The 25,791-nt window shown below is 45.2% G+C and overlaps 1 protein-coding gene across 2 annotated transcripts in view; it reads left to right on the top strand.

Moving 5' to 3' along the window:
• Asic2 (acid sensing ion channel subunit 2) overlaps positions 1–21,528 on the top strand; it is a 1,110,269-nt gene extending 1,088,741 nt beyond the window's left edge. Inside the window, exons 4-10 of one of the 2 annotated variants that reach the window (XM_074046357.1) lie at positions 6,512–6,662; positions 8,832–8,888; positions 11,065–11,218; positions 13,178–13,269; positions 17,122–17,201; positions 19,013–19,081; positions 20,539–21,526. In XM_074046357.1, the coding sequence (XP_073902458.1) occupies positions 6,512–6,662; positions 8,832–8,888; positions 11,065–11,218; positions 13,178–13,269; positions 17,122–17,201; positions 19,013–19,081; positions 20,539–20,640 (705 nt within the window). In that variant the 3' untranslated portion in view covers positions 20,641–21,526. Of the gene's footprint in view, positions 1–6,511; positions 6,663–8,831; positions 8,889–11,064; positions 11,219–13,177; positions 13,270–17,121; positions 17,202–19,012; positions 19,082–20,538 lie in introns of both variants that reach the window. The other variant, XM_020187695.2, reaches the window with a different exon arrangement.
• Positions 21,529–25,791: the final 4,263 nt, after the last annotated feature.

A 25,791-nucleotide genomic window follows, 5' to 3' on the forward strand; every position in this document is an offset into this window, starting at 1 on the left:
GAGAGATGAGATTGAGCTATTTGTTGAATGAATGAATGAACAAATGAATAGGAAAACATGAAAGAGTTTATTAGGGGAAGGAGAGGTGATCTTGGTGAACACATAGTATGCTCTGGGGGGGGGCACTGAACCTGTTTTATTTAATAAGATGAGAACAGAAGCTGGGGCTGAAGGGTGGGTGCTGAATAGTGTACCCAAAGCCACACAGCCAGTCCATGAAAGAGTGGAGTTCAAGGGTCAAGTTCAAGAGTGGAGCCTGGGTCATTTCACTGTCTCTAATTCTCAAATTATAATAATAGATTTAGTGTCTGTGATTAGACATAGGGGCTAAAGAGATTTCAGAAATCATCTCATTGATTGTACATCCAATACTTGAATCTCTCTCTTCCCATCCCAGCCAATGGACACTCACTCCCAAGAGTGTAATAATAATTTTCTGATCGAATTGTACTAGTGGATTAAAATGTTATTCCTTCTGTTGAGCCAGAATGAATCCTTCTTTAGGACTGAATAAGGTAGTACATAGAATGTGCTCACCCCCAGTGCCTCTAACATCAAGAAATATTAACATCATCTCTGCTTCCCTTATTACAACTATTCTTCTGTCTAGTTGTCCCTTGGGATACCAAAAAACAAATCTAGTTCTTTTTCCAGAGACAGTCCTTCAGATATTTGAAGACAGTGCTTCAGGGTCCCCCTGAGGCTCCACTTGCCCAGGATAAACAAATACTCCAATCCACTTTCAGACTCTCATTGGTAAGCAAGAGCCAGTGCTGTGCACACTGTCATTTTCCAGCAGATGCATGTGTGAGACTTCAGAGATGCTGATGAGATAAGTGATGAACCAGCTACCCCAGAGTAGGCAGGATGTCTTGATCATGACCTCTGCAAAGGCAGTAACCAACCCCGGGCAAACTTGAGCCTATGCTACATCCATTGTCCACCATTTCCAGGACTCTTTTAGTAGAAGAAAAAGAAAACAGTCTCCCCCTACCCCAGGTTAATTTCCATCATTTTGGACCCTCAACCTCTGCCAAAAAGCATTAGTCCTTCTCAAGTCTACTTTGTTTTAGAATCCATAATTGAGCAATGTGGGGACCTGATGTATTCTAAATCATAGACTATCAGCCCTCCACTTAAAGGTCATCAATCCTCAAATTCAATCCCCCTTACTCATGGAGACTCAGGTCCATAAAAGAGTTGTGACTTATCCAAGGTCAAACAAGAAGTCTGTGTGAAAGTGTGACTCCAAAGAAGAAAGATGAGAGAATAAAAACAAGCATCCATTGGAAGGAAAAAAACAGACAGATAAAAGGGAAGAGGTCTGAAAAGATCTCCTTGGAGTGTGTGTTGTTGTTGTTGTTGTTGTTCCCTTCTTTCTCACCAATCTTTGCCATATGAGGACAATGTAGTACAGGGTGACAACCTTGGAGCCAGAAATCCCTATGTTCACCTGCTGGCTCTGCCACTCACTAGGTTATAATGTTGCACAGTCTACTTAACCTTTCTGAGACTCAGTTATCCCATCAGTAAAATGAGAATAGGAACACCTATCTCAAGGGAATCCTGTGCATATTAAATTCAGTAAGACTTTAGGTTCCCAGTAGTGGTAGAGTAGCAAATATCAGACCAGCCCTCCTAGAAATGGCATTCATAAACTACTCTAGGTATAACATTTTAAAACTACTATTTGACCACACTAGAGACTAGAAGTAGCCACAAATGAATATACAGCCCTTGAAGGAAGGGAACCATGTTGGTGAAATCACTTTTATTTACTCCTTGTGAGCATTTCAAAATTCTAAAGGAATATTGGGGATAGAGTTCAATCAGAAATCAACAGGCATTAAGTTAAGGAGCCAGAAATCAGAATAAAGGGTAGCCAGGAAGGCTGAAAATTGGGAGGCAAAATCCTATGAAAAAGGAATTCTCAGAGAGAAAACCCTCAAATTTTTATATTAATGTCCCTAAAGTCCTAAGCTGAACCTTGAACTGTATATGAATGAAGACAGGCTCCAAGATGCCTAGGAAGAAAAAGACAGTTGAAAGAGCTAAGCAATCATTTCAGTAGCTGCCCCTTCAGGGGAGTAATTCATGTCCCACCAAATTAGAGAGACTTGATAAACAGCACAGGCTTCCCACAGATGTGTCGTTCCTTAGGAGTTAAGATCACATTCCAAGACCAAAGGCTGTAGCTCAGGACTAAGGGCAAAAGTAAAAAAAGCCTTAAACAATGACTCCACAAAAGCAAAGTGATTCACCATAAATTTAACTGCCTGCTAGAACAACACTCAGTACTACTCAGAGAAAAGTAATCTATCCAGAATCACTATAAAGATTTATCCACAATGTCCAGTGTATAATCAAAAACTACTAGACACATGAGGCAAGAGGGAAAAGGAAAAAGAAAAATAAACCACCAGTAAAAACAGATATATATGTAATCCCAGTGCTGGAATTAGAAGACAGCAACTTTGCAGGAATAATGATAAACCTGTTCAATACTCGCAAAAAAAAAAAAGACACAGTTTTAGGCAAGATACAGAAACTTTTTTAAAAGCCAAACAGAAGCTCTAGAACTGAGAAATACAATATCTGAAAATGTATTAATTGCTTAATGCAGTCAAAGCAGATTGGATACAAAACAATAAATAAACATTACACTTGAAGATAGGTGAATAGAAATTATTCAAGGGGGATCCCCCTAAAAAAAAGACTGATAAAAGTAAACAGAGCCCCAATGATTCATAGAGTCCAACACACATAAAATTAACATCCCAGAGAAGAGATACAGAATATGGCAGGAAAATAACTGAAAAAATATTGACTAGTGTTTTTCCAAATTTGTTCAAAAACATCATTCTACAAAACAATGCTCAGTTAGGCTGTTTACAAGAGACGTAGTGTAATGTGTAAAGATTCTGGCATGTTAGAAGCAAAAGAGTAGACAAGAATAAAAATTAAGGGATGCAAAAATATCAACAGAAAGCATGAGAAAGTTGCCAAACCTATAGTAGGAAAGTAAATTGCAAGACAAGGATATTACATGAGAGCAAGAGGGTTACTTCAAATGCTAACAAAATCCATTCATCAAGATGTAACAAGTCTAAATATGTATGTGCCTTAAAATTTTCAAAAATGCAAAGGCAAAAACTGACAGAACTAAGGTGAGAAATAGATAAATCCATAGTCAGAGATTCCACTCTCAGTTACTGATTAATAAGTAGACAAAAAATAGAAGATTTGAGCAACACTATCAAATAATTTAAGTTAATTGCCTCTATGACACACTACCCCAAGAATGACAGAATGGAACAATATCATCACCATGATCAACAAAACAAATCTTAATATATTTTGAAGAAATGAAACCATAGTGGGCTTTTTTCTGACCAAAGCATAATTAAATCAGAAGTCAAAAGCTACAAGGAAAAAGAGAGAGAGCGCCAATTCCCAACATCAGCTGTGAAAGGCATCACTATAGCTTCAAGAGACATTTTAAATGATGAAGGAGTATGATGTAAAAATTTATGCTAATAAATTTAAAAACTTAAATAAAATAAACAAATGCCTTAAGGGGGAAAAAAGCCACTAGTTACCAAAGCTAGTATAAGAAAAAATTAATATATCTATATCTATTAAAGGAATCGAATTCATAATTTAATATTTACATGCACACACACAATCACTAGGTCCAGATAGCTTCACTGATAAATTCCATCGAGCATTTGTAAAAATTATACCAAGTTACACAAGCTCAGAAAACAGAGGAAAAGGAAACACCTCATAACTCTTTTTATGAGGTCAACATAATCCCAATGTGGGAATGGGAAAGGATATTACAAGAAAAGTAAGTTAAATGCAATATCCCTCTTGAGCATAGATGTAAAAACTCTTCACAAGATATTAGCAAATCCACAGCAATATATAAAAAAGATAATAAATCATGACCAAGTAAGATTTATCCTCATAATATGAGATGAGCTCCATATCTATAGATCAATGAATATTATTCACCATATTAACAGAACAAAGTAGAAAACTTGTGTGGTCCTCTCCATAGAACCAGAAAACATATTTGCCAAAACAGTATCCACTGCTGATTTTAAAAAAACCTCAGGCTGTTGTAGACTGCTTGCCTAGCATTCACAAGGCCCTGCCTGGGTCCAGTCTCCTGCACCAAACAAACAAACAAAGAAAAGAAAAGAAAACCCTCTTAGCAAACTAGAAATAGGATAGAACTTCCTCAATCCAACAAAAACAACTAGGAAAAAAGTATACTTAACATATTTAATGGTGAAATAATGAATCCTTCCTTCCCGCTCTTATTTTTTTCCAACATCATACTGGAATTTCTAGTGAGGCAAGAATAAAAACAGAAATGCAGAGGTTCAGCTGTCAAAAAGAATAAACTACTGATATGCGAAGGTGCAAATCAAAGACATTACGCTGAGAGAAAGATCCCAGACACAAAGGAATATGCACTGTAATTATATAAAATCCCAGCATGGACGAAGCTGGTTTATAAGGACTGAAGGCAGATCAGTGGTTGCCTGACGTCTTGGTCAGAAGGGACTGGCTGTAAATAGGAAACTTTAAGGAATTATTGGAAATATTCTATATCCTGAGTATGTTGATTATTACTATGGTGTATATATTTAAAATTTTTCATTAAATTGTGCATTAAGCTTGATGGTTTTTATGCCATATAAACTGTATCTTAAGTTGATTTTAAAATAGGAAAAATATAGATACCATTAAGAAAATAAAAAGGTAAACCCCAGAGTATAGGAGGAAACAGAGAGAAATTATTCACAATACATATATCTTACACAGAACTTGAATCCAAACCGTATGGAGAATTCTTACAACTTAATAATAAAAGTAAAAAATGAATGGGGTTTTTACTGGGCAAAAGATTGGAATAGACACTTCACAAAAGGTAACATATGAGTGGCCCATAAAATCACATCAAAATCATCAGTTATCAGGGAAATGCAAATTAAACCACAATGTGGTATTGGTGTGCACTTACAAGAATCAAAAGGATGACGAGGTCAAGGTTTGGCACAGATGAAGAGAAACTGGGATTTTCATACACTCCTGGCAGGAGTATAAACTATTTTAGATGATAGTAAGGTATTCCTTATAAAATTGTACTTATACCTAGCTTATGAGCCAGCTATTCCACCCCTAGCTATTCACTTGAGAAAAATTTAAATGACTTGTAAATAAATACTACAGGACCTTTCTTATAATCACCACATTATAACTACCCAAATGCCCCCCCATCTGATGAATAGATAAGCAAACTGCACTGAAGAACTACTTGGCATTAGAAAGGAATGAACTCCTAATGCATGCCACTTTGTGAGTCAATCACAAAACCATCCTGTTGAGTGAAAGAAGGGAGACACCAAAGAATACATAGTGTAAGTTTTCAATTATATGAGATTTGAGAACAAGCAAAGCCAAGCTGTGGTAATGGAATTCTTAACAGTTATTGCCTAGGCAGACATGGGACTAATCCACAAAGGACATGAAGGGACTTTCTAGGGTGATTGAAATTGTCCTATGTCAACCAGGCATGGTGATACACACCTGTAATCTCAGCAACTAGGGAGGTGGAAATCTGGAGGATCACAATTAGAGCCCAACCCAGACAAAAAGTTAGTGAGGCCAGGCCTGGTGGTGCACACCTGTTAGCATAGCTACTTGAGAGGCAGAAGTAGGAGGATTGTCATCCAAGACTGGCCTGGGCAAAAGCATGAGAACCTGTCTGAAAACAAACTAAAGTTAAAAGTGCTGGGGGATTTGGCTCAAGTGGTAGAGTACTTTGTCCAGCAAGTTCAAGGCCCTGAGTCCAACCCCCCAGTACTGGAAACAAAAGAACTGTACATTTTATTGTGCCCTTTAATTTTTCAGTCTTAAAAAAAGTGTAAAGAGCTTATCTTGGGGATTAACACATCGTAAGTGCTCAACTGCCGGTAATCCTCTCATATTACTCCCCACTCCCATTAGGCAAGTACCATGGATATTAGAAGAAAATTTATGGCCATTGGACCTCTGAGAATAGAGTGTCATTGTCCCCAGACTGGTATCCTGCACAGAATCATCAGAATCATAAATGATAACAGTTAAGCCTAAACCCTCTTCATCCTAGACCTGTTTGGGGTTTGTCCTCTAGGTCCAGATCTGGAGTTCCAATGTCCCCAACCAAGAGGGTAGAATTGAGTTGGGTTGTTCCAGGAGGTGTGAAATGACAGTGTAGAAGTGGGAAGACACGCCATGGTAAGACCTGAGGAGAGCAACGTTTATGGGAAGATTATAAAAGTAAAGCAGGAAAACTCATGTTAGAGGCAGATGCTGGAGGTCTGTAAAGTCAACAAACTTTGGATGTCATCAAGGCTCAATAGCTATTTGTTGTTTGAATAAGCAGACGAATGAGCCCCTGAGTCTCAAGGCTGAGCATCCTCCCAGGCTGACCACTGCCCCACTTCCTGTGTTGCAGCTCACATACCTGCCCCCACCGTGGGGTGAGTGCCGATCCTCAGAGATGGGGCTCGACTTCTTTCCCGTTTACAGCATCACCGCCTGTCGGATCGACTGTGAGACCCGCTACATCGTAGAGAACTGTAACTGTCGCATGGTCCACATGCCAGGTCAGTGCCAGGGGACCACCTGGGACCTTCTTTGCATTTCCCTCTTGATGGAAAAGACTTCACACATTGTGCTAGGAGGCAAAGGGATGCAGTTCTGGGGAGACTGTTACGGGACGCCTACACATTTAGAAAGCAGATAGAAACACTCAGTCCAGCCACCAACGCAGCATCCTGAGGTCAGGTGTGTTCACGTTTGGAGAACTTCATCCCAATGCCCAACATGTTTGCCAATTGTTTGCTGCTCTTGGCTCCTACAGCACTGTGTCCAAAGAACTGGATACTTGAAATCGTCGCGTCCTGGTGCAGTTTCTTTGAACATCCAGATGTCTGTAGCTTCTGTCCAGATGTTTCCCTTCTTGCATCCAAATGTCTAGCACTCTTTCAAGTATGGCGAAAGTCTATTAGTGAGCAAATAAATGTGCCTGTATGACACTTCCACCGCCGGACTAGTAATGCATGTAGCCATCTCACTAGAAGCAGCCGGCATGCCAGAGGCAGATGCGTGGAGCAGGAGCCAGGTTGGGCAGGAGATCCAAATTGCAGCATGAAAGGGCTGTTTCCAATGCAGGGTCCTTTTCCCCCTTACTCTGTGACCTGGTACAAGTTACTAACCCTCTCTGATCTCACCTCATCATTAAAACACAATCATTAACTGTTATAAGAATAAAATTAAGCTAGAATATAAAAATATTGTGCAAACTGCAAAAGGCATGTTGACTGAAGACCTACTTTGTGCTAGAACATTGCTTTACATTGCTTTTATATTTAACAGCTGCTATTTCACAGTTGTCATACTCTATATTTAAGCTTATTTAATAAAATCCTTACATTGGCCATTGAGTTAATCACCAATTGTTATCTGTTGTAACCCATCCTCAAGTGAGCATCCTCATAGCTAAATTCAGAATGATTTCATTAGGGATCAGTAATTTCCTTAGTAATCTAGAATTGGAATTATTGATCTTTAAAACTGTCTCTGTCAAAAGGAACATAAGTGATATGACTAAGGTTATCGGCTTAAAGATGGAGAGGTGATCAGTGTGGGTCCACCATCGAACCACAGGGGTTCTTAAATTCAGCACCTTCCCTAGCTAGTGTCAGAGAGCAGATAAGAAGGGACAGAGATGCAATTCTGTTCACTTTGAAGATGGAGAATGTAGGTGGCCAATGAATATGGGGGTGACTCATAGACTCTGGAAAGGCAATGGATTCTCTCCTAGAGCCTCCAGCAAAGAACAAAACTCTCCAAACACCCCGAGTTTAGCACAATGAGAACTGTCTGACTTCTAACTTACAAAACTCTAAGATTATAAACTTGTGTTGCTTTAAATAATAACACTAGCATTGCTTCTGAGCTCCTGGAAGACAGCAAAAAGGGAAACATGATTTTAAATGTTTTTATTGGAAATAAGGAAGCATATCAGCTCTTCAGTTCCAAAAAGGGTTTGGGTCAGACTACACCACCAGCCAGAGAGCTGGTGGCTCCTGTGAAACCTGAGCCAAAGGCAGAAAGCAGGCAAAACTGAGGTTTTAATCATTCCAGCTATGACAGTATTACTAACATTTCAATGACTGATGTGAACTTAAGGGCAAACAGAGAGGAAACACAAAGCCACCCTTGCTCACAGGCAGCAGTGTGGTGTGCTGAGAAGATACCCAGTCTCAGGATCACACTGCCCAGTGTTCAAAGCCCACCTGCATCACTATTAGCTCCAGGATGCTTAAAACTCACCTCTCTTATGGGTAAAAACAAGTTCCGGTATTTCCAATTTGGAGGGCTACCCATGCAGGTTGAAGGAAGTCATGGGCACCCAGGCACTTTCCTCTGCCTCCCTGTCCCTCAGGCCTCAGGCCACTTACCATCACCCATGGGAGCTGCTATGACCCACAAAGCAACCTGGGAGAAGTTAGCCAGGCAGCTACTATAGTCTCTTGCTCTGGGAGGTGAAAAGCCTGCCCAAGCTCACACAGCAGATCAGAACTCAGTCTTCAGCTCTGGAAACACTCTGATCAATATCTCCCTCCTGACTGTCCCCTGGTACTGTTCCCCCCACCCCCTCCGGGATACCAGGAAGCACTCACAGCCCAGAGCCCAGAGGCCAGGTGTCTCTGACATGCTGACATGCGTGGTTCTTCTTGAGTGACTACCTCTGCTTTTCCTCTCTGCAGGGGACGCCCCCTTCTGCACCCCTGAGCAGCACAAGGAGTGTGCAGAACCTGCCCTAGGTCAGTACTATGGGGCAGAGGGAATAGGGGCTGAGAGCATGGAGATCATCTGGTGTGGGGGACACAGAGATCAGTTGGATGGAAGACAGAACAGGAAGAGATAAGCCAAAAGGGGCTAAGCAGAATGGAGTTGCTATAGGGATGGGAGAGGAGGAAGAGGAGAAGGAGGGAGGAGACCAGTACAAGTGGATGAAAGCTACAAAGAGCACTGGGGGAGAGAAAGAGGAATAGAGGTGGTGATGGAGAAGATTTCAGGGGAACAGAGGGTGCTAAGGAATGTAGGGGGAAGACAGAGACGGAGAGAGGATCGACAAAAGACAGTTGTAGGCACCTGAAGGAGCTTGGTGATACCTCCCCTCATACTCTGGTGGTTTCACATGGAGAGGCCAAGGTCATTCCAAAGCAATCAGTCTTTCCCATGCTCTGTTAAGCCCAAGGGAGCAGAGAATGGCAGGGAGGTAAGGTTGGGTTTTTGTTCCATGTGTGTACAGAGACCCGTCTCTCTCCAGCTCTGGGAAATAGTTCATAATCAAGACAAGCAAAGAGAATTGTAAACAATATGCCCACCAGTTCATTCAGTGGCTGTTGGTGGAGCTAAGTGAAGGCAAAGCTGAGCACATTTTATTTATTTATTTTTATTTTTTTTCTTTTATTATTCATATGTGCATACAAGGCTTGGGTCATTTCTCCCTCCTGCCCCCACCCCCTCCTTTACCACCCACTCTGCCCCCTCCCTCTCCCCCCCACCCCCTCAATACCCAGCAGAAACTATTTTGCCCTTATTTCTAATTTTGTTGTAGAGAGAGTATAAGCAATAATAGGAAGGAACAAGGGTTTTTGCTGGTTGAGATAAGGGTAGCTATACAGGGAGTTGACTCACATTGATTTCCTGTGCGTGGGTGTTACCTTCTAGGTTAATTCGTTTTGATCTAACCTTTTCTCTAGTTCCTGGTCCCCTTTTCCTATTGGCTTCAGTTGCTTTTAAGGTATCTGCTTTAGTTCCTCTGCGTTAAGGGCAACAAACGCTAGCTAGTTTTTTAGGTGTCTTACCTATCCTCACCCCTCCCTTGTGTGCTCTCACTTTTATCATGTGAGCTGAGCACATTTTAAATGGATTCAGAAGGCCTAGAGAGAGGAGGAGAGGGGTGACTTCTAATGTGTGCAAAGACTCAGTCTTTCTTTGGAATAAAGATGCAACAAAACCCTAGGGTGGCCTGAAACACCAGGATGGGTCAAGGAAAGAGGGAGGAGGACAGGAGGGAGGCACTGAAGGAACAATTACTCTGATGCTTGTTAAAATGGTAAGAGAAACTGGGACTGTTACAATTAAGTGTCGAGGCTACATTACAAAAGGGGAGACAGATGGGCTGAACTCAGAATGCAGCAAAAACATCTGGGATTCATAGCCAGCAGGTACTGTGAGGGCTCAGGGCATGGAAAATGGCAGAAAGAGGATATGGAGGGTGAGAGATTCTTTTTAATCTGATTTAGGGTGATCAGGTAAAAGGGTGGGGACTCTCTCTAAACTGTCTTAGCATGCCCAGCAAGAATAGGGGCCACGATCAAGGCCTAGTGGGTGAGGAGGTTCAGAAGAGCCTGGCTAAAGTCTGGTCAAGAAGAGAACCTGTTAGAGAGAAATGATGCCATAAACTATCTCATCTCGTTGGGAGAGGAAAAGAAGGGGTCCAGCAGTGGGGTAGTCTCCAGAGAAATGAGATGAGACTCTTTGTCCACGTCACCTCCCAGCAGGCAGAGGAGATGGGTACTGGCTACGAGGGAGCCCCAGCATGAATGCCATGGAGCCCTGGGTTCCAGGCAAAATGGTCTCCAAGTTGACTTTGACAGTGACCCACTTTGTAAGTGAGAATGCTGAGTCTGCAAGCAGAAGAGAAAGCCCTGGGAAGCTGAGGGAGCCATGACTCCCTTGGAGCCCATTCTGGGAAAGTAGCACTCTTTCAACAAGTTTTAAAGAGAGCTATGACAGTACCAGCAAGCAGAAAGTAAACAAAGCCAACCTACAGCAAAAGGTCTGCTCCTCTCTCCACAACCCCCACCCCCATTGCCGGGGGTCCGCACCATGTCCCAGCTCACTTCTCAATGGCTAGAATCCAGCAATGCTGGGCCAGAAGTGCCAATCCCCACTCCTGACTAAGACCCTCCTCCCTCTCCCCTCTAGGTCTGCTGGCAGAAAAGGACAGCAATTACTGTCTCTGCAGGACACCCTGCAACCTGACTCGCTACAACAAAGAGCTCTCCATGGTGAAGATCCCCAGCAAGACGTCAGCCAAGTACCTAGAGAAGAAGTTTAACAAATCAGAAAAATATATCTCGTAAGTCAAGTAGGTCTTGTGGGGAGGGGGTGGTGGAGAATGGATTGGGAGGAAACTAGGGGCAATAGAGGACGAGGACAAAAGCAGTCTGTTAGTTCAATTTAGTCAACATTAATTGAGTACCTGCTGTGTGTCAAGCTCATAAATCAAAGACAAAGTGCTTGCAGTCTCCTAGGGAGACAAGCACAAAAATGGATGCCACCTGGAGTGATGTTGGATGCAATGAAGGTGTGCATAATGTAAGGAGAAGTGAGACCCTAACTGCAGTTTGCATGGGGTGAGGTCAGGGAAAACTTGGGAAACTTTTTAAAGGTGGTCATAGAAGTTTTCCAGGCAGACCTTGCACATTCTGTTCCTTGTGCCCAGCATGCTTTTCCTACCACTCTCCACTTAAATGGCATCTCCTCAGACAGTTAGATTCAGTCCTTTCCTATTATTCCCCTCCCCCCAAGGTACTCTGCCATTTTCCTGTATCACTCACTGCGGTGTGTAATTACATTTTCATGTTGTGATTCCTTGTTCTTTACCACCTGCCCCGCTGGACTGAAAGCCCTCTGAGGTCAGGAGCCTCTCCTGTACTGTCTACCAACTTCTGGTGGAGCATCTGGCACAGAATTATCACTAGATAATATCTAAGAGAGGAAATGAGTGAAGGGCATGGCAGAGACTTGGCAGAGAGAATTGGCAGAGGACAGAGAAATAAAGTGGAAGAGGATCTTATGGATTAGCTAAGGGTGACCAGAGTGTGCGGGGTATGGAAGAAGGGACTTCATCCTAAGAATAGGGAGCCTCTGAACAGTTAGGGAGTAACAGGCTCAAATTTGCATTCTTTTATTTATTCATTTGTTCATTCGTTCATTCATTTCTTGGAGATAGCATCTCACAGTCCAGGCTGCCCTTGAACTTACCATTCTGCTGCTAGTGCTGGGATTGCAATTGTGCACCACCACACCCAGTTCTTCAAATTTGTATTTTAGACTTCTGCTGTCTAATAGAACATTCTATGGTGTTTAATACGGTAGCCATTGGCTACATGTGACTGTTGGAGCATTTGAAATGTAGGCCCGGTGACCAAGAACTGAAGTGTGATTTTATCTCATTTGAATCAACCTAATAGTTTTAGAAAGACCCTTCAGGAAGCAGTATGGCAGATAGGTGGAAAGCCAGATGGGAGAGAGAAGCCTGTTAAGAGGCAGTTGTCATAAACCAGGCAAGAAATGGTGATGCTTTGAATGGCCCCAGGCACTCACTTCTGCCAAGACAGTTGCCAGACCCCATCCTTGGACAGTATCTGCCCAACAGGTTGAAAACAAGAAGCTTGGAGGCATGGGGGAGCCACACAGAAGGAGATGGGAATGTAGGAGACAACAGGCTCTGCTGCTTAGCAGACATTCAGCAGGCAGGAATGACTTTTACTGCCAAGATGTGTCTCGTTAACACACCTGCCTACAGAAGAGGCACAGAGGAACCTCGGTGCTTCTGCCAGGAACCCCCTAACCAGATAATGGGTTTGCTCCTTGGAAATTCTCCCTGATTTTGGCAACTGACTTGGGATTGCCAGGGCAGGGCCTCCCATCATGAGAACCTTATTACCCATCCCAGGAGGAATTTGGGGAGCTCTCAGGAGTGAGCAGGAGCCACCCAAGAGATCAGCTGGGTCACCCCAGCCAAAGCCAGCCTTGCTAAACTCATTTGAATACTAAGGACATGGCAGGCCTTCGTGGTGCTCAGAGACCTGGCAGGGTGCCGAGGAGGAGTAGAGATAGGGGAAACGGGCAGGTTATAGGGGCCTGGCTAAATCAAGGTCCCTGGTTTTGAGCTCCAGCTCTGCCAGTAATGCTCTACCTTTGGGCAGGCTCCCTGGGCCTCCCCTTCTTCCTCAGTGGGAAAGTAGAATTGGATGATACTATAAATACAGAGGGTTCTAATGTGTATGGTGCCTGTGTATTCTGTCTATAGAGAGAACATCCTTGTTCTGGATATATTTTTTGAAGCTCTCAATTACGAGACAATTGAACAGAAGAAGGCGTATGAAGTTGCTGCCTTACTTGGTGAGTCAGAGTGTCTGTTGCACAAATTTCTACATCCCTTAAAGGATGGAAGAGAGGAGAGTGGGCAGGTAGGTGGGAGGCAGGCAGACACATAGATAGATAGAAGCCTTCTAAGGAGTCAAACTTTTTAATTTACTAATTACTCCCTCTTTCCTTGCACTACTCCTGCCCCAGAAGAACTCCAGTGCCTAGGCCTCAGTTTTCCCTCTATGCAATAAGCAGAGTGAGCACAAAGATCTCCCAGGGACTTTCCAGTCCTACCGTCTTGGATTCCATGGTCATCTCTACCCAGATTGGGGCCAGTATCTTGTGGTCTGGAAGGAAGAAAGAGCACTTAGAAGGAGAGAAGCAGGGGATGCTCAACTGTGGATGGTCCCCAAGCATCAAGCACAGTCAGGGTCCTTAATGGAGCTCTGCCTGGAGAGCAGTGTTGCTGCATTGAGAGGGCTGGACCAAGAGTCCTCTGTCAAACATGAAAGAAGAGCTACTCTCCCCAGATGTCCACATGCCTGACTGCCACTACACAAGTTCGCATTAGCTTCCCTGGCCTGCTGGCACATAATGAACAGAGAGCATTAACTTTCAACCCTGCCAGTCCAGCCAGAAACTCAGAAGACCCCTGAGAGTGGATGGTTAAAGGACCTGCCCCTCCAACCTTCTGCCAACTCACACTCACTCTCAAGAAGGGGCACAATGCCTAGGAGAAATGATTGTCATCTTTGTAACAAAACCAGGTGACAATAGCATCCTGGGAAAGGCAGGTTCTACCTGGACATATACAAGGAAAAGCTGGCTTTAAATCCAAGGACAGCTGCATGCCAGCTGTGAGGAGATGAGCAAGTGACTTCAACTTGCTGAACCTCAGGTCCCACATCTGTACAGTGGGATTTATAATAACCATTATGTAAGTCAGACTTTCCATCACTGTAAGAAAAATAACTTAAGAGAGGAAAGACTTATTTTGGCTCCTGGTTTCAGAAGTTTCAGTCCATTATGGAAGGAAGGATATGGTGGAGGAGAGCAGCTCACCTCACGGTGGCCAGGATGGACAGAAAGAGAACACCTGTGCTCACTGGCTTTCTCCTTCTTCACTTTTTACTCCATCCTGGTCTCCAGCCTATGGGATGGAAACCTCCCACATTCAGGATGGGTTTTCCCCCTTAGTCAGTCCTCTCTGGAAACCCCTTACAGACACACTCAGAGATGTACTTTACTAATCTCCCAGGTGCTTCTCAATCCAATCTATTCAATAATAAAGATGAACTGTCACACCCACTTTATGAGTTTGCTATGATGGTTAGATGGGATAAAGCCCCTACGCCAGGGAAATCCCTCAGTAGTAGTTTCTGACACCTGGACAGTCGTCATGCCAGGGACCTGGGCTTACCTGTTGTGTCCAGGGGCTGTGTGAGCATTTCTATACTTCTTAGAGAATGGGGACTGGGCCATCACTCAATGCCAATTGGGTTGAGGTGGCTGTCACTCAAACTTCAGAGGTCATTGTGGGCAAAGGCACTGAGCCCAAAGATTCATGCCCTGAACCCTGAGTATAGGTCATTCCTCCTCACCCACTCTGATGAATCTGACCTTTTATTTCCCAAGATGACTCAGGACATGCCCCTTTCCCCCCTTCCCCAACATATACAATCTCTCTCTCTCTCTCTCTCTCTCTCTCTCTCTCTCTCTCTCTCTCTCTCTCTCTCTCTCTCCCCCCTTCTCTCTCTTGCCCCTTCCCCCTCTCTCCTCAATCATACACATACATACATACATACACACACACACCTCTCTCTTTCTCTCTCTCTCTCTCTCTCTCTCTCACACACACACACACACACACACACACACACACACACACACACACACAAAGCCAGGACAGCCTGAGCTCTGAATCTGTCATATCTGCATCAGATATGAGGATGAGCTTGTTCCCAGCATCTTGTTCCCACCCAGAATAGCCTGCTGAGGAAATCACGCTGCCATCTGTACCTCCTGTGACAGGAGCATGTGCCACTTACAAACCCTCAGCCATCAGGCCCAGCTCAGCCTTCTCTCACTGCCACCCAGTGTCCATACACATGCACACAACACAGGCAGCACTCAACGTACCTACAACACACCCATCCCAACCTGCACAAAGACAATAACCTATGGGTCCATGTGACCAGGGAGGTCCAGAGCCACACATAAATGCACACCTGCACAGCCCTGTGTATCAACCACACAGCCCCAGAGACACATCCATGCACAAGACAAACCTAGACAGACGTACAGCATGCCTGTACACTTGCTCACTTATTACATACACCTACATAACATACACAGAAACACACCCAAACCTACACATGCTCTACATTCTCAGGCACATTCCACCCATTTCCACAAACCACACTCACACACACATAGACACACCCAAGGTACCCAACCTAGACAATGATAGCCAACCACATAAAGCCATCAACAACCAGACATGCTACCTGCTTCTGGACAAATATATGAACACCCTGAACACACCCTGGCACGTACTCTGCCTACACCTCTACATTTCAGTCATGCTATACACGAATACAAACGCCTCTCACACCTGACATACACGTACAGAAATACACAATCCCAATAAGCCTGCATTACAGACGGGTCAGGGGGGAACAAAAGGAAGCCACTTTGAGCCCAGCACAAGTGCCACCAGGAAAGTCCCCTCCCTACCATCTCTGCTTCTCCTTCTGAGGCTATGGGTGTTGGGCTCTACCCAACCATGTGGAGGAGAAGAGTGGGACAGATCTGCCCATCAGAAAGTCCTCAGACCAAGAGGTCAGTCTGGGGTCTCCAGAAGGACTATAAATTCACTCCAACAGTGACCCTCTTCCCATCCCTCTCCCCAAACAGCCCTGAGGCTGACAACCAAAAATGAGAGCTGGGGACCAACTCCATGGTTCAAATTCTCTACCCCCTCCCAACCACCACCACCACCAAACATCCTTTGGAGGCAGTGCTACTGAGAAGGTCAGGGCTTGTCAGAGCCACACAAGACAGTGGCCACTCTGCAAACCCAGAGCCCTATGCTTACAAGCTACCTCTGGAGCAAAGGGTCTTAGGATCTTTTGAGATCCGGATAAGAGCTACAGTCTCTTGCTACAAATGCCCAAATGTGTATACACCTTGCCTTCAGTTTCCAACCATGTGAAGCCCTCCCAAGAAAGTGGTTCTCAAACACTGGTGGGCCTGAGAACCACCCAGGGAACTTAAAAGTTCAGACATTCAGAACTCAGCCCCAGAGACCCTGACTCTCTAGGCCTAATGTATGTCCAGGCATCTATATGGATGCAAGTCTCCCAAGGGAGGTCAAAGCAGGGGAGCAGAAGATAGATCTAGAAAAACTTTGATCAAGAGGATCCCTCCATTCTAAGGTGAAAAACCTCTTTCTAGAAAGAAACCACAGTGAACATTGGCCTTTGGGCAGGGGAGCAAGGAGAAATCTCCTATGATCTGATCCCAAGTGCCCCAAGGTGGCCCCAAAGGCCATGCTATGATGGCAGGGAAGGGGCATCTGGGTGCCACTGCTCCTGAGGTCTGCACCCAGGTCACCTGACTTGTATGTCTCAGGCTAGACTGCAGGACCCAGTCACTGTGGTTCTGAAAGCCAATAAACATCAGGCTGTAACTCTCTCCAGTAAGTAATCAGCTGGGTGGTGACACACTCAGCTGGCAGGTAGAGTGGGCCCTGTCACAGGCCTGGCCCTCCCGATGGAGGGGGCATGGTCAAGACCTCTGGCTTCTATGCTTTTCGTGTGCTTATCTCTTCCTGGAGACTACGTGAGTAAAAGCCAATCTTTCATCTCTTCCCTCCCTTTCCAGGTGACATTGGTGGTCAGATGGGATTGTTTATTGGTGCTAGTATCCTTACAATACTAGAGCTCTTTGATTATATTTATGAGGTAAGATTTGGGACTGTGCTCGGGGAAATGACCTTATGCTGGTGCCTCCAATTGCCCCCAGAGTCAGAACCAAGCAGGTGGAAGGCAATGGCCTCACTCTACCCAACCAGAGCCTGCTTCTCCTGCTGTCTACCAACATCATTCATCACCCAATCCTAGGCACACGGCAGGAGTCTTAAGGAGGGTGGATGTGAGAGAAATAAGCCATGGTCTGATCCCTGGGGAGATGGAAGAGCAGTGGCTCATCTACATGGCGGGGAGGGAGTGGAGGGATGAGGGGAAAGAGCCAGACTGTGCAGAGGCCAGCTCAAAAACCCTCCCACTGCAAGGCTGGGGACATGGCTTCATTCCGTGGGTGTGTCCACATCTACACTCACTCACACCACCCATACACACACCACACATCTCACATGCCACATGCACATACACCACACACCTTCACATCACACTCATTACCATATTCATAAATTTGCACACTATGCACAGCACACTCCCACATATACACCACATACCCACTCACACATGCACACACACCACACTCACAACCACATTCATACATATACACAACACACTCTCACACACATACGCTTCACACACTCGCACCTACACACATCACAAATACACACTCATACATATGCATACACGCACACACCATGTACAATCTGCCCTCCAGGTGGCCCAGCCCCTGAGTACTTGTCTTCCTTGGTCTGCCCAGTCTTAGGGAAGGTGCATTTCCCAGCAATCCTCATCAATCCCCAGTGAGGTGACAGCAATGCACACCAGCAGCCTCTGCTGCTCACAGTCTGAAGAGATGTCTCCCTCAAGAGGCAGCTGGAGCCATGCTTCTAAAAGCTCCTTAAATGACAAGCATCAGAATCCTTAGCATCAGAATCCCTGGAGTCCCAGCCAGGAAGGAGCATGCCACAACCCTGGACCACTCTGCCCAGAGTTCATCTGTGCAAGGAACCCAGGGATCGACCAGCCCCCTGAAAAGCAGTGCTGAATTAGGGGGCAACCTGCACTGGGAAACGTATCCCAGCTCCGTCCCTCCCCAGTGTTCTCTAGGAGATCCCTGTCTCCCTGGTTGAGTTGGGCAATTCATGTCACCCCCAGTGTGCCTCCCTCAAACAGGCCGCCCAGACCTGCAAAGACCCCCAGGACCTCCTGGTTCTAGGTAAGCAAACAGCAGGACTGCATTGTACCTCCCAAGGAAGACTGTTCTTTATGGAGGACTGTGGAGCTCCTGTGACCAAGGTCTTCTGGAGACTCTCATGCCTCTTGGCATGATGACCCCATCCTAAATAAGGTCCCTATAGCCTGATTTATTGATTCTTATGGAAAGCTGTACAGAGTTAAAGTGATTGAATCACACCAGGTAACATATTTAAGAACTGCTTTTTCATTGCTAATAATAAAATGCTATGAACTCAGGTGTGCTCTCATCTAGTGAACTATGAAAGTCTCAAGCTTAGAAAGTGTCCCCCACAGGCCCAGCTTCAGAAAGGGGATCCATAGGTAGCCAGGTATATCAGCACCTTTGGCTTATTTACACTCTCCATCACAAGAGAAAGCCATCTACACTGCAAGGCAGGGCCCTCCCAGGCCCTCTTCTAATCTCTCTCACACAACACAATCCTCTGTAGGCCAAACTGTCAGGTTGAGACAGCTGGGCTCCTGGACCTGTCTACCTGGCAGGGCTCTAGATGTGGTTTTTCCAGCCACAGCCCTCCCAGTGGAGGCCCTCTTGGAGTGTGGGAGTCTCTCTACACCACCCTGCCAGCCTGACCATCCCCCTTCTGATTTTCTTGCAGCTGATCAAAGAGAAGCTATTAGACCTGCTTGGCAAAGAGGAGGATGAAGGAAGCCATGATGAGAACATGGTAAGAGTAGCGTGTAGATTGGCTTGTACAGGCAAACCAGACACTAGGGCTGGGCAGGAGGTACATAGCTCACTGTGCACCTTCCTATGACTTGTGACACCTTTCAGTCCCCAAATCCAAGAACACTCCAGTTGAGCCTCATCTCAAAGGCCAATGGGCAAGACATAGATGTGACTGATACCAGGAAAAGCTTCCAAGAATATGTCCTATCTGGCCCCGTTCAGTTTCTCCCAGGCCACAGGACCAATCCTCTCATCTCAGCCTATAAGAGTGATTGCACGTAAATCTACTTCTGTGTTCCCCAGGGATGGCAAAATGCAAGCATCCCATTTGAAGGAACGAGGAACAAGGAAGGAGTATGAGGCCCTGTGAAGTTGGTAGTAGTGATGGTACCCATTCAAACAACTGTTTGCCTGGTACAGGTGGGGCACTTTTTTGTGTGCCCATGTAGACCATGTCACTACAGCCCTACAGTCATCTTAGAGAAAAGTTTATCTTTACCTCCTTTTTGTATTGAGATCATTGAGGCCTGGAGGTCAGAGTCACAGCTTTTGAGTGTAAGAGCTGGACTAAAGCACTTCTAACTGCCTCTTCCCTACAGCCAGAGATAGTGCCTCTTAAGGGAAGCCATCATTCTCCTTTCCAAACTCAGTCCAATCCTAGACTTAGGTCTTGACTAGCTGGTACAACTATAACTAGCTTCCCCAGCCAGCAGTGGGCCCCCAGGCCAGCACCTCCATCCCTGGGAGAGCCACACCCACTGAGTGGCCCCTGACCCCTAAAGTCAACCAATTCCAAATGGATCCCAGCCCCTTCTCCTGCACAGGTCTGCAATTCTTTCCAGACACTGCCTCTACACCTGTCTCCCAGGTCTTTTTGATCCTCTCTACTCCTGCAACCTCTGTTGAACAAATGGTAGCTGAAGGGGAGGACAGTGTGGAAGGAAAGGGCCCAGGTCTTAGCTGGCTGGATCCTAGGTCCTCTGCTACCTAGCTGTGTGCCTAGGGGCCAATTATTTAACCTCCCTGAGTATCTGCCTAGGATCATAGGACCTCAGAGGGTGGTCATGAGAATTAAGTGGGATCACGCCTGTGAATTAACATGATGACTCCTTGCCTATAAGCGCTCCAAAAGTGGAGCGCTCTCCACTCCCACCATCCTGTTCCTCCTCCCCCAGATCTGTCCCAAACTCCTGGCTCAGCCGCCTAGTGTCCCTGCTTCTCCCTCCCCCAACCTCCTGCCCACTGCAGCAAGGAAACTATATGAATAATCAGAACAATCTCAACCCCACCCTGCTCAGGGAACCACAGCAACAGTTCATGAGGCCAGCTTCATCCTAAAGCTCTAATCAGCTCAGGTCCTGACCTTTAGGGGCTTCTGCCCTTCCTGCTTGGCCTCACAATGAATTTTTTTAAACTGAGTGAATGATAAAACGTGCACCTTCCCTGTCTCTGCAGAGCACTTGTGACACGATGCCAAACCACTCTGAAACCATCAGCCACACTGTGAATGTGCCCCTGCAGACAGCCTTGGGCACCCTGGAGGAGATTGCCTGCTGACACCCCTTGGGCTACATAGCACCTCCAAACAGACCTTAAGGCCCCAGACCCAGGACAGTGGACAACAAGCTCAGGTGGGACGGCCCCTGATGACAGAAAGAAGCAAGAGCCCCCTCTGCACACATTGCAAACGTCTGCCAAACCTCGCTCTGGCCATGTCTGACATGAAACGTCCCTGGGTCCTGCCGTGTGTCCCTCATAGGAGAGATGAGTCAAACTCTGGAACTGTCCAAGATCCAACCTGCCATCACATCTCACTGCCAGATGTATAAAGCACCTGCATGCTCAGACTTCTTACGGCACCACCTCCACATCTGTCTTGTACATGACATTCCTCCATGCGGTTTCCAGCGTCTACTCTGCCACCTGTGCAGTGGGACCAGATTCCAGCCCCAAAGTCAACGCAAGGCCATGCTGGATCAAAACTGCCCAGTCAAGAGGGAAACCGCAGAACTCTATGATGTTCGATCCCTGTGTTGTTTGTGAAGGTTCTTAACCTGCCCACAAACCCATTCCCCAAACTGGCCCATGGGGCTCCAGCACCAAAGGTGACCAGTGCCAACCTCCCTCCCACCCCAGCGCCTGTGGAGGTGGCACAGTGACCTGGGTGACCTCAGTATTCATCCATGGAGCCACGTTGTTCTTCTCTTCCTGTGACACAGCTGTACGGTCTGATTCATTTTTTATTTGGGGGGCTTTTCTGTTTGTTGGAGATTTGTTTTGTTTTGCTTTGTTTTATGGTTTTTAGTTTCAATGTTCTGAGGTTTGGTTTGGTTTTTCCATTTTCTTTAAAGTTTATTTATTCGTGCTTCGAATCACAGTCATATTAAAAGCTGGTCTTGTGGAAATGGCTGTGTCATTTCTGCCTTTTCTCCACATCCAGATCTCCCTCCCCAAGGGTAAGTAAAGGGTCAGACCTGCCAACTCAAAAGCTGAGGTGATGTGTTTAGAAAGATTTGTGCAACAATACTGACTGTTACAAAATGCGTACACTATCTTACCCTGTTCTAAACTCTGTTTCAATGATTGATCACAACCTTATCCATGACTTCATGACCCACTGATAGTTCACAGCCTTTGTTCTTCAGGAAACTGGTCCAACCGTGTAGCATGAAAAGGGGAATGCTGAGAAGGCTGCCCACACCTGAAAACCACAATGGATGACTTCTAGGCCCCTGGGCTCTATGTGCTGCCTTGACACCTCCCAACCATGTCTGTAAATTCAGGCTGGACTCATGCTCCCAGTGTGGCCTCTCTCCCACACCACTGTCTGACCCTCTCTCTACCTTACCTCCCCATCTCCATCAAATTGACCTGCCTTGTCAACCTCCAGAGGTCACATTTGCAACTCATTGCTCCCTCTGACTCCTCAGAGAGTATCCCAGTGGGACAAGAGGTTAGAAGTACCTTTGGAGAACACAGCCTCTAGCAGCAAACAAGAGCTTCTTGTTTGGACAGAATCCTCCTTGTTCTTATGACATAATTCCATAGCAACAGTTCCTTTAGCGTAACCTTTTACTTACCACTACTGACCCCCACCACTCCAACCCAAGGTCTCCCCTCAGCAGTAAAGACATGTCTGATGGCTTATGCCTTCACCCACATGCACAAATGCATGGATAGCACTGACTACAGGTTCAGGATTCCACACCCTTCTCTGCCTCCCTCTTCCTTTGAAAGGGCCCTTGTGATTACACTGGGCTCTCCAGATAATCTGGGATAATCCCCCATCACAAGGTTATTAACTTAATCATATCTTCAAAGTCTCTTTTACCACCTAAGGTCATATATGTGCAGGATCCAGGAATTAGGGCATGGTCATTTTGGGGCCATTGTTCTGCCTATCACAAGCCCTTTGGACCTCATTTTCCAAACGAGCAGACCCAACAATGGAGGAGAGATACTGGCCTAGGGTCACCCACTGAGTTAGGGACTATGCCCAAGCTATGTCCCCAAGCTCCCAGGCTTACAATTCCACTTGTAGACCTACCAAGAGGACTCACCTAATATAAAGGCTGAAAGTGATTATTCTTCCAGACTTTGCCAAGGCATACAAGTCCCCGGCATACAAGTCCCCCAGCTGAGACAAACTCACCCGTCACTACACCTGGATAGAAGATGTCCTACTGGTTCCTAGACTGTCAGATGGAGGACAGAGTCTGAAGGGTGGCCTCAGACTGCTACCAGAGACAGGAACCAAATGAAATGTCTGCTCGGATAGTCGGGAGTCTATTTGATGCTTCTGCCTTGTTCCAGCTTAACAGCTTCATAAATTTTTAAAAATCTATAACTTAAGTCACAATTTGAACTGCTTCATTGGCTTTCTGGCTTCCTTTCAAGGAAAAAAAAAAGGAGTTCAATTTGTGATGGAGCAAAGTCTATTTGAACACATTGAATTACTTCAGGGCTCAAACACCTATGCACCCTCCCCATCCCACCCCAATATAAATACAAATTTATATTTATATATGTATATATACACATACATATGAAATTCAAAAGAACAAATCAATATCCACCTACTGATTATTAATTGGTAGCTTAAAAAGACAATCCAAATTCCAGTGAGTGGTGGAGTGTTTTTCATTACTGTCATTTCAAACATGTAACCATTTCCTTAGTGAAGCTATGGATAGGTCAGATGGACAGAGGAAACTTAGGGGTGTGTCACATTTTCAGGGGTGACCCAAACATTGACATGAAGCCTGGGAGTTGGGAGCAATCACAAGTCCAAACCACTAGACTGGATTTTCAGTGACCTCATGAATTAATGACATGTGGCTTTAGAGACAGAGTTTGTGAGGGGACTTCAGTTGGGGGAGCGAAAGGCAGGAGCCCCCCTGTGACTATCCTTGCCAGGGACTGCACTGGCCACTCATGGGCTGTTGCTTTGTTGTTCTTGGCAGAGAGGCCTGAGTTATTTTATTTTCCTCTTTCCAGCTTGAAGCTATTTTTAACCATGAACATTCCTAGCGAGAAGCTTGTGAAGCCGCAAGCACTGCCACAGGGGTGATCAGAGTCCCCACAGAGTCCCCTCTGAAGAGATGCCCCTATCCAGCTGGCCTGGAGGAGGTGGGAAGTGACCCCACCCACAAAAGTGAGTTAGGCAGGTAATGTGCTCCCTCAGGGACTCTCACCTCAGCCCACCTGAGCTCAGAGGTCCAAGGACAAACTTGATTACCACTTCCTCCACAAGCTCAGAGGTTTCAATTCCATCGTGCTGTGCGGGATGAGGGCCTCCGTGAGGTCTCAATAAATGAGCTCACAGGTTATAAAGAAGGAAGGGGACTCAGAGAAGGCAAGGAATTTGCTTCTGCAAAGAGAGTGCAGTCAGCCCTGATCCACACACAGCCAGGGTCAACCCTATGCTGCACAGAACAAGCTTCCTGGCAGAGGTGGGGCGGGAGCAGGGGGATGAAGGAGGGGTGAATGTATGAAGGACACAGATCCATCATTCATCCCACTGGACTATCTGTTATGTGCTATGCAATTTCCCTCAGGAATTTATAATCTGAGCAGGGAATACTGCCAGGTAGACAGATGACTATGAAAGCTGAGTACAGATCCCAGTTGAAGAGGTGTGAAAGAGAGGCACATGCCAGACCCACAGGGCTGGAGAAGGCACAGTTCAGGGGACCTACATAAGTCCAGGAGAATCTAAGCAAAGAAGTGAAATGCCAAAAGTTGAAGGACCTGGTCACCGAGCTGACAGGGGGTCATGGCTAATAGTCTTCAAGCTCCTTCCTCCACCTCCAGAGTCTGTGAGGACATTTCTCAAGCCAAGGTTTGACTTATTGAACTGATGGCTTTCTCTCCCCTCATTTGGGAATCTTGCCTCTCAGCAGATGGAATCTCTTGTGCATGTGCTTATGGATTCCTAAGGCTAACAAGTTGAATATTTCATGGGACATGAAATAAACAGGCCAGAAAACAGGTGGAAGAGAATCTCTTACTGTCAATGTTAACATTTGATTTTTTTTCTAAATGCTCACTTGCTTTTCAAGACCAAAGCAATATAGGTTGGCAAAAACTATGGACAGAGAATCAAAGGACTGAGTTGCTAATCTGTCCCTGCCATAAACTGACCAAGTGACTTTGGACAGTTAGCTTTCTCCTCTATCAAAGGAGAGGGGTGGAAAAGAGACAGCTAATCCTTTTGATTTGTGCTTTCCAAATTTAACAGGCCATGAGACCAATCTGAGAATGGGTACATATGTATCAGGCATGTTAGCAAATGTTTAATTTATTGTTCAGATCCTCAGTTTTCCCATCTACAAAAAGATATCATGATGCTTCGTTTTCAGGGTTATTATAAGGATTAAATGACCTTAGATGCAGAAAACACTTTCTAGATTTTCTTTGCTTCTTTTTTCATCCTTTAAAACATTGGTTCTTAATCTTATTTGGATCACTGGCTTTTTTTAAAAGTAAGGTAAAAATTATGAACTCCCCTCTCACCAAAACAATGCAGGTGGTAATATAGATACACATAAAATTTCAGATACAATTTTAGGAGGGTTCTGGACCCCCAGAGCTCATCTGTGATACTCTCTGGTTCCACTGTTGCTAGCCCAAGCATCCCTGGTCTAGAAAGTGCTGAGCAATCCCACAAAGAGCAACCAACATCTCTTTTCCTAAATGATCTAATGACTGTCATCTTTCAATTTACGGAAAGAAAAGGATAGAATTTGATCAAGTTTTTTCTCAATTTTTTAAACCTCTAGCACCTGCTGCAGCTGGTGAGCGAGTGTGTTCTCACAGATGGCAAAGTCAATGAGCGAGTGGATAATGAATATGAACAGGAAAACTTGGAAATGTGATTTGATAAAATTATTTTGTGCATGTGGAAATTTTGAGGAATGAGAAGCCCTACATACATAGAAATCAACCATAGCATTCCAATAGTCTGGTCCTCAAAGGATGTGACCACTGCGTTCACTGCATCTGGGAGATGTGTGTAACACATTCTCTAGTTGCATTAAACCTCACCCATGCCCTGCTGGTGAATCACATTCACTTCTGATCAGGGCTTCAGTGGTTTTCTATTTAAGAAAAAGCTACACCCTGATAATGGCTATGAGTGATGCTCTGGGAAGGAACATTTAGATGTCTTGCCTTCTTGAAGCTATTCTGCACACCACACTCACTTGG

The sequence above is a fragment of the Castor canadensis genome, chromosome 11 (genome assembly GCF_047511655.1).
Source record: "Castor canadensis chromosome 11, mCasCan1.hap1v2, whole genome shotgun sequence".
In the NCBI taxonomy this organism is placed as follows: Eukaryota; Metazoa; Chordata; class Mammalia; order Rodentia; family Castoridae; genus Castor; species Castor canadensis.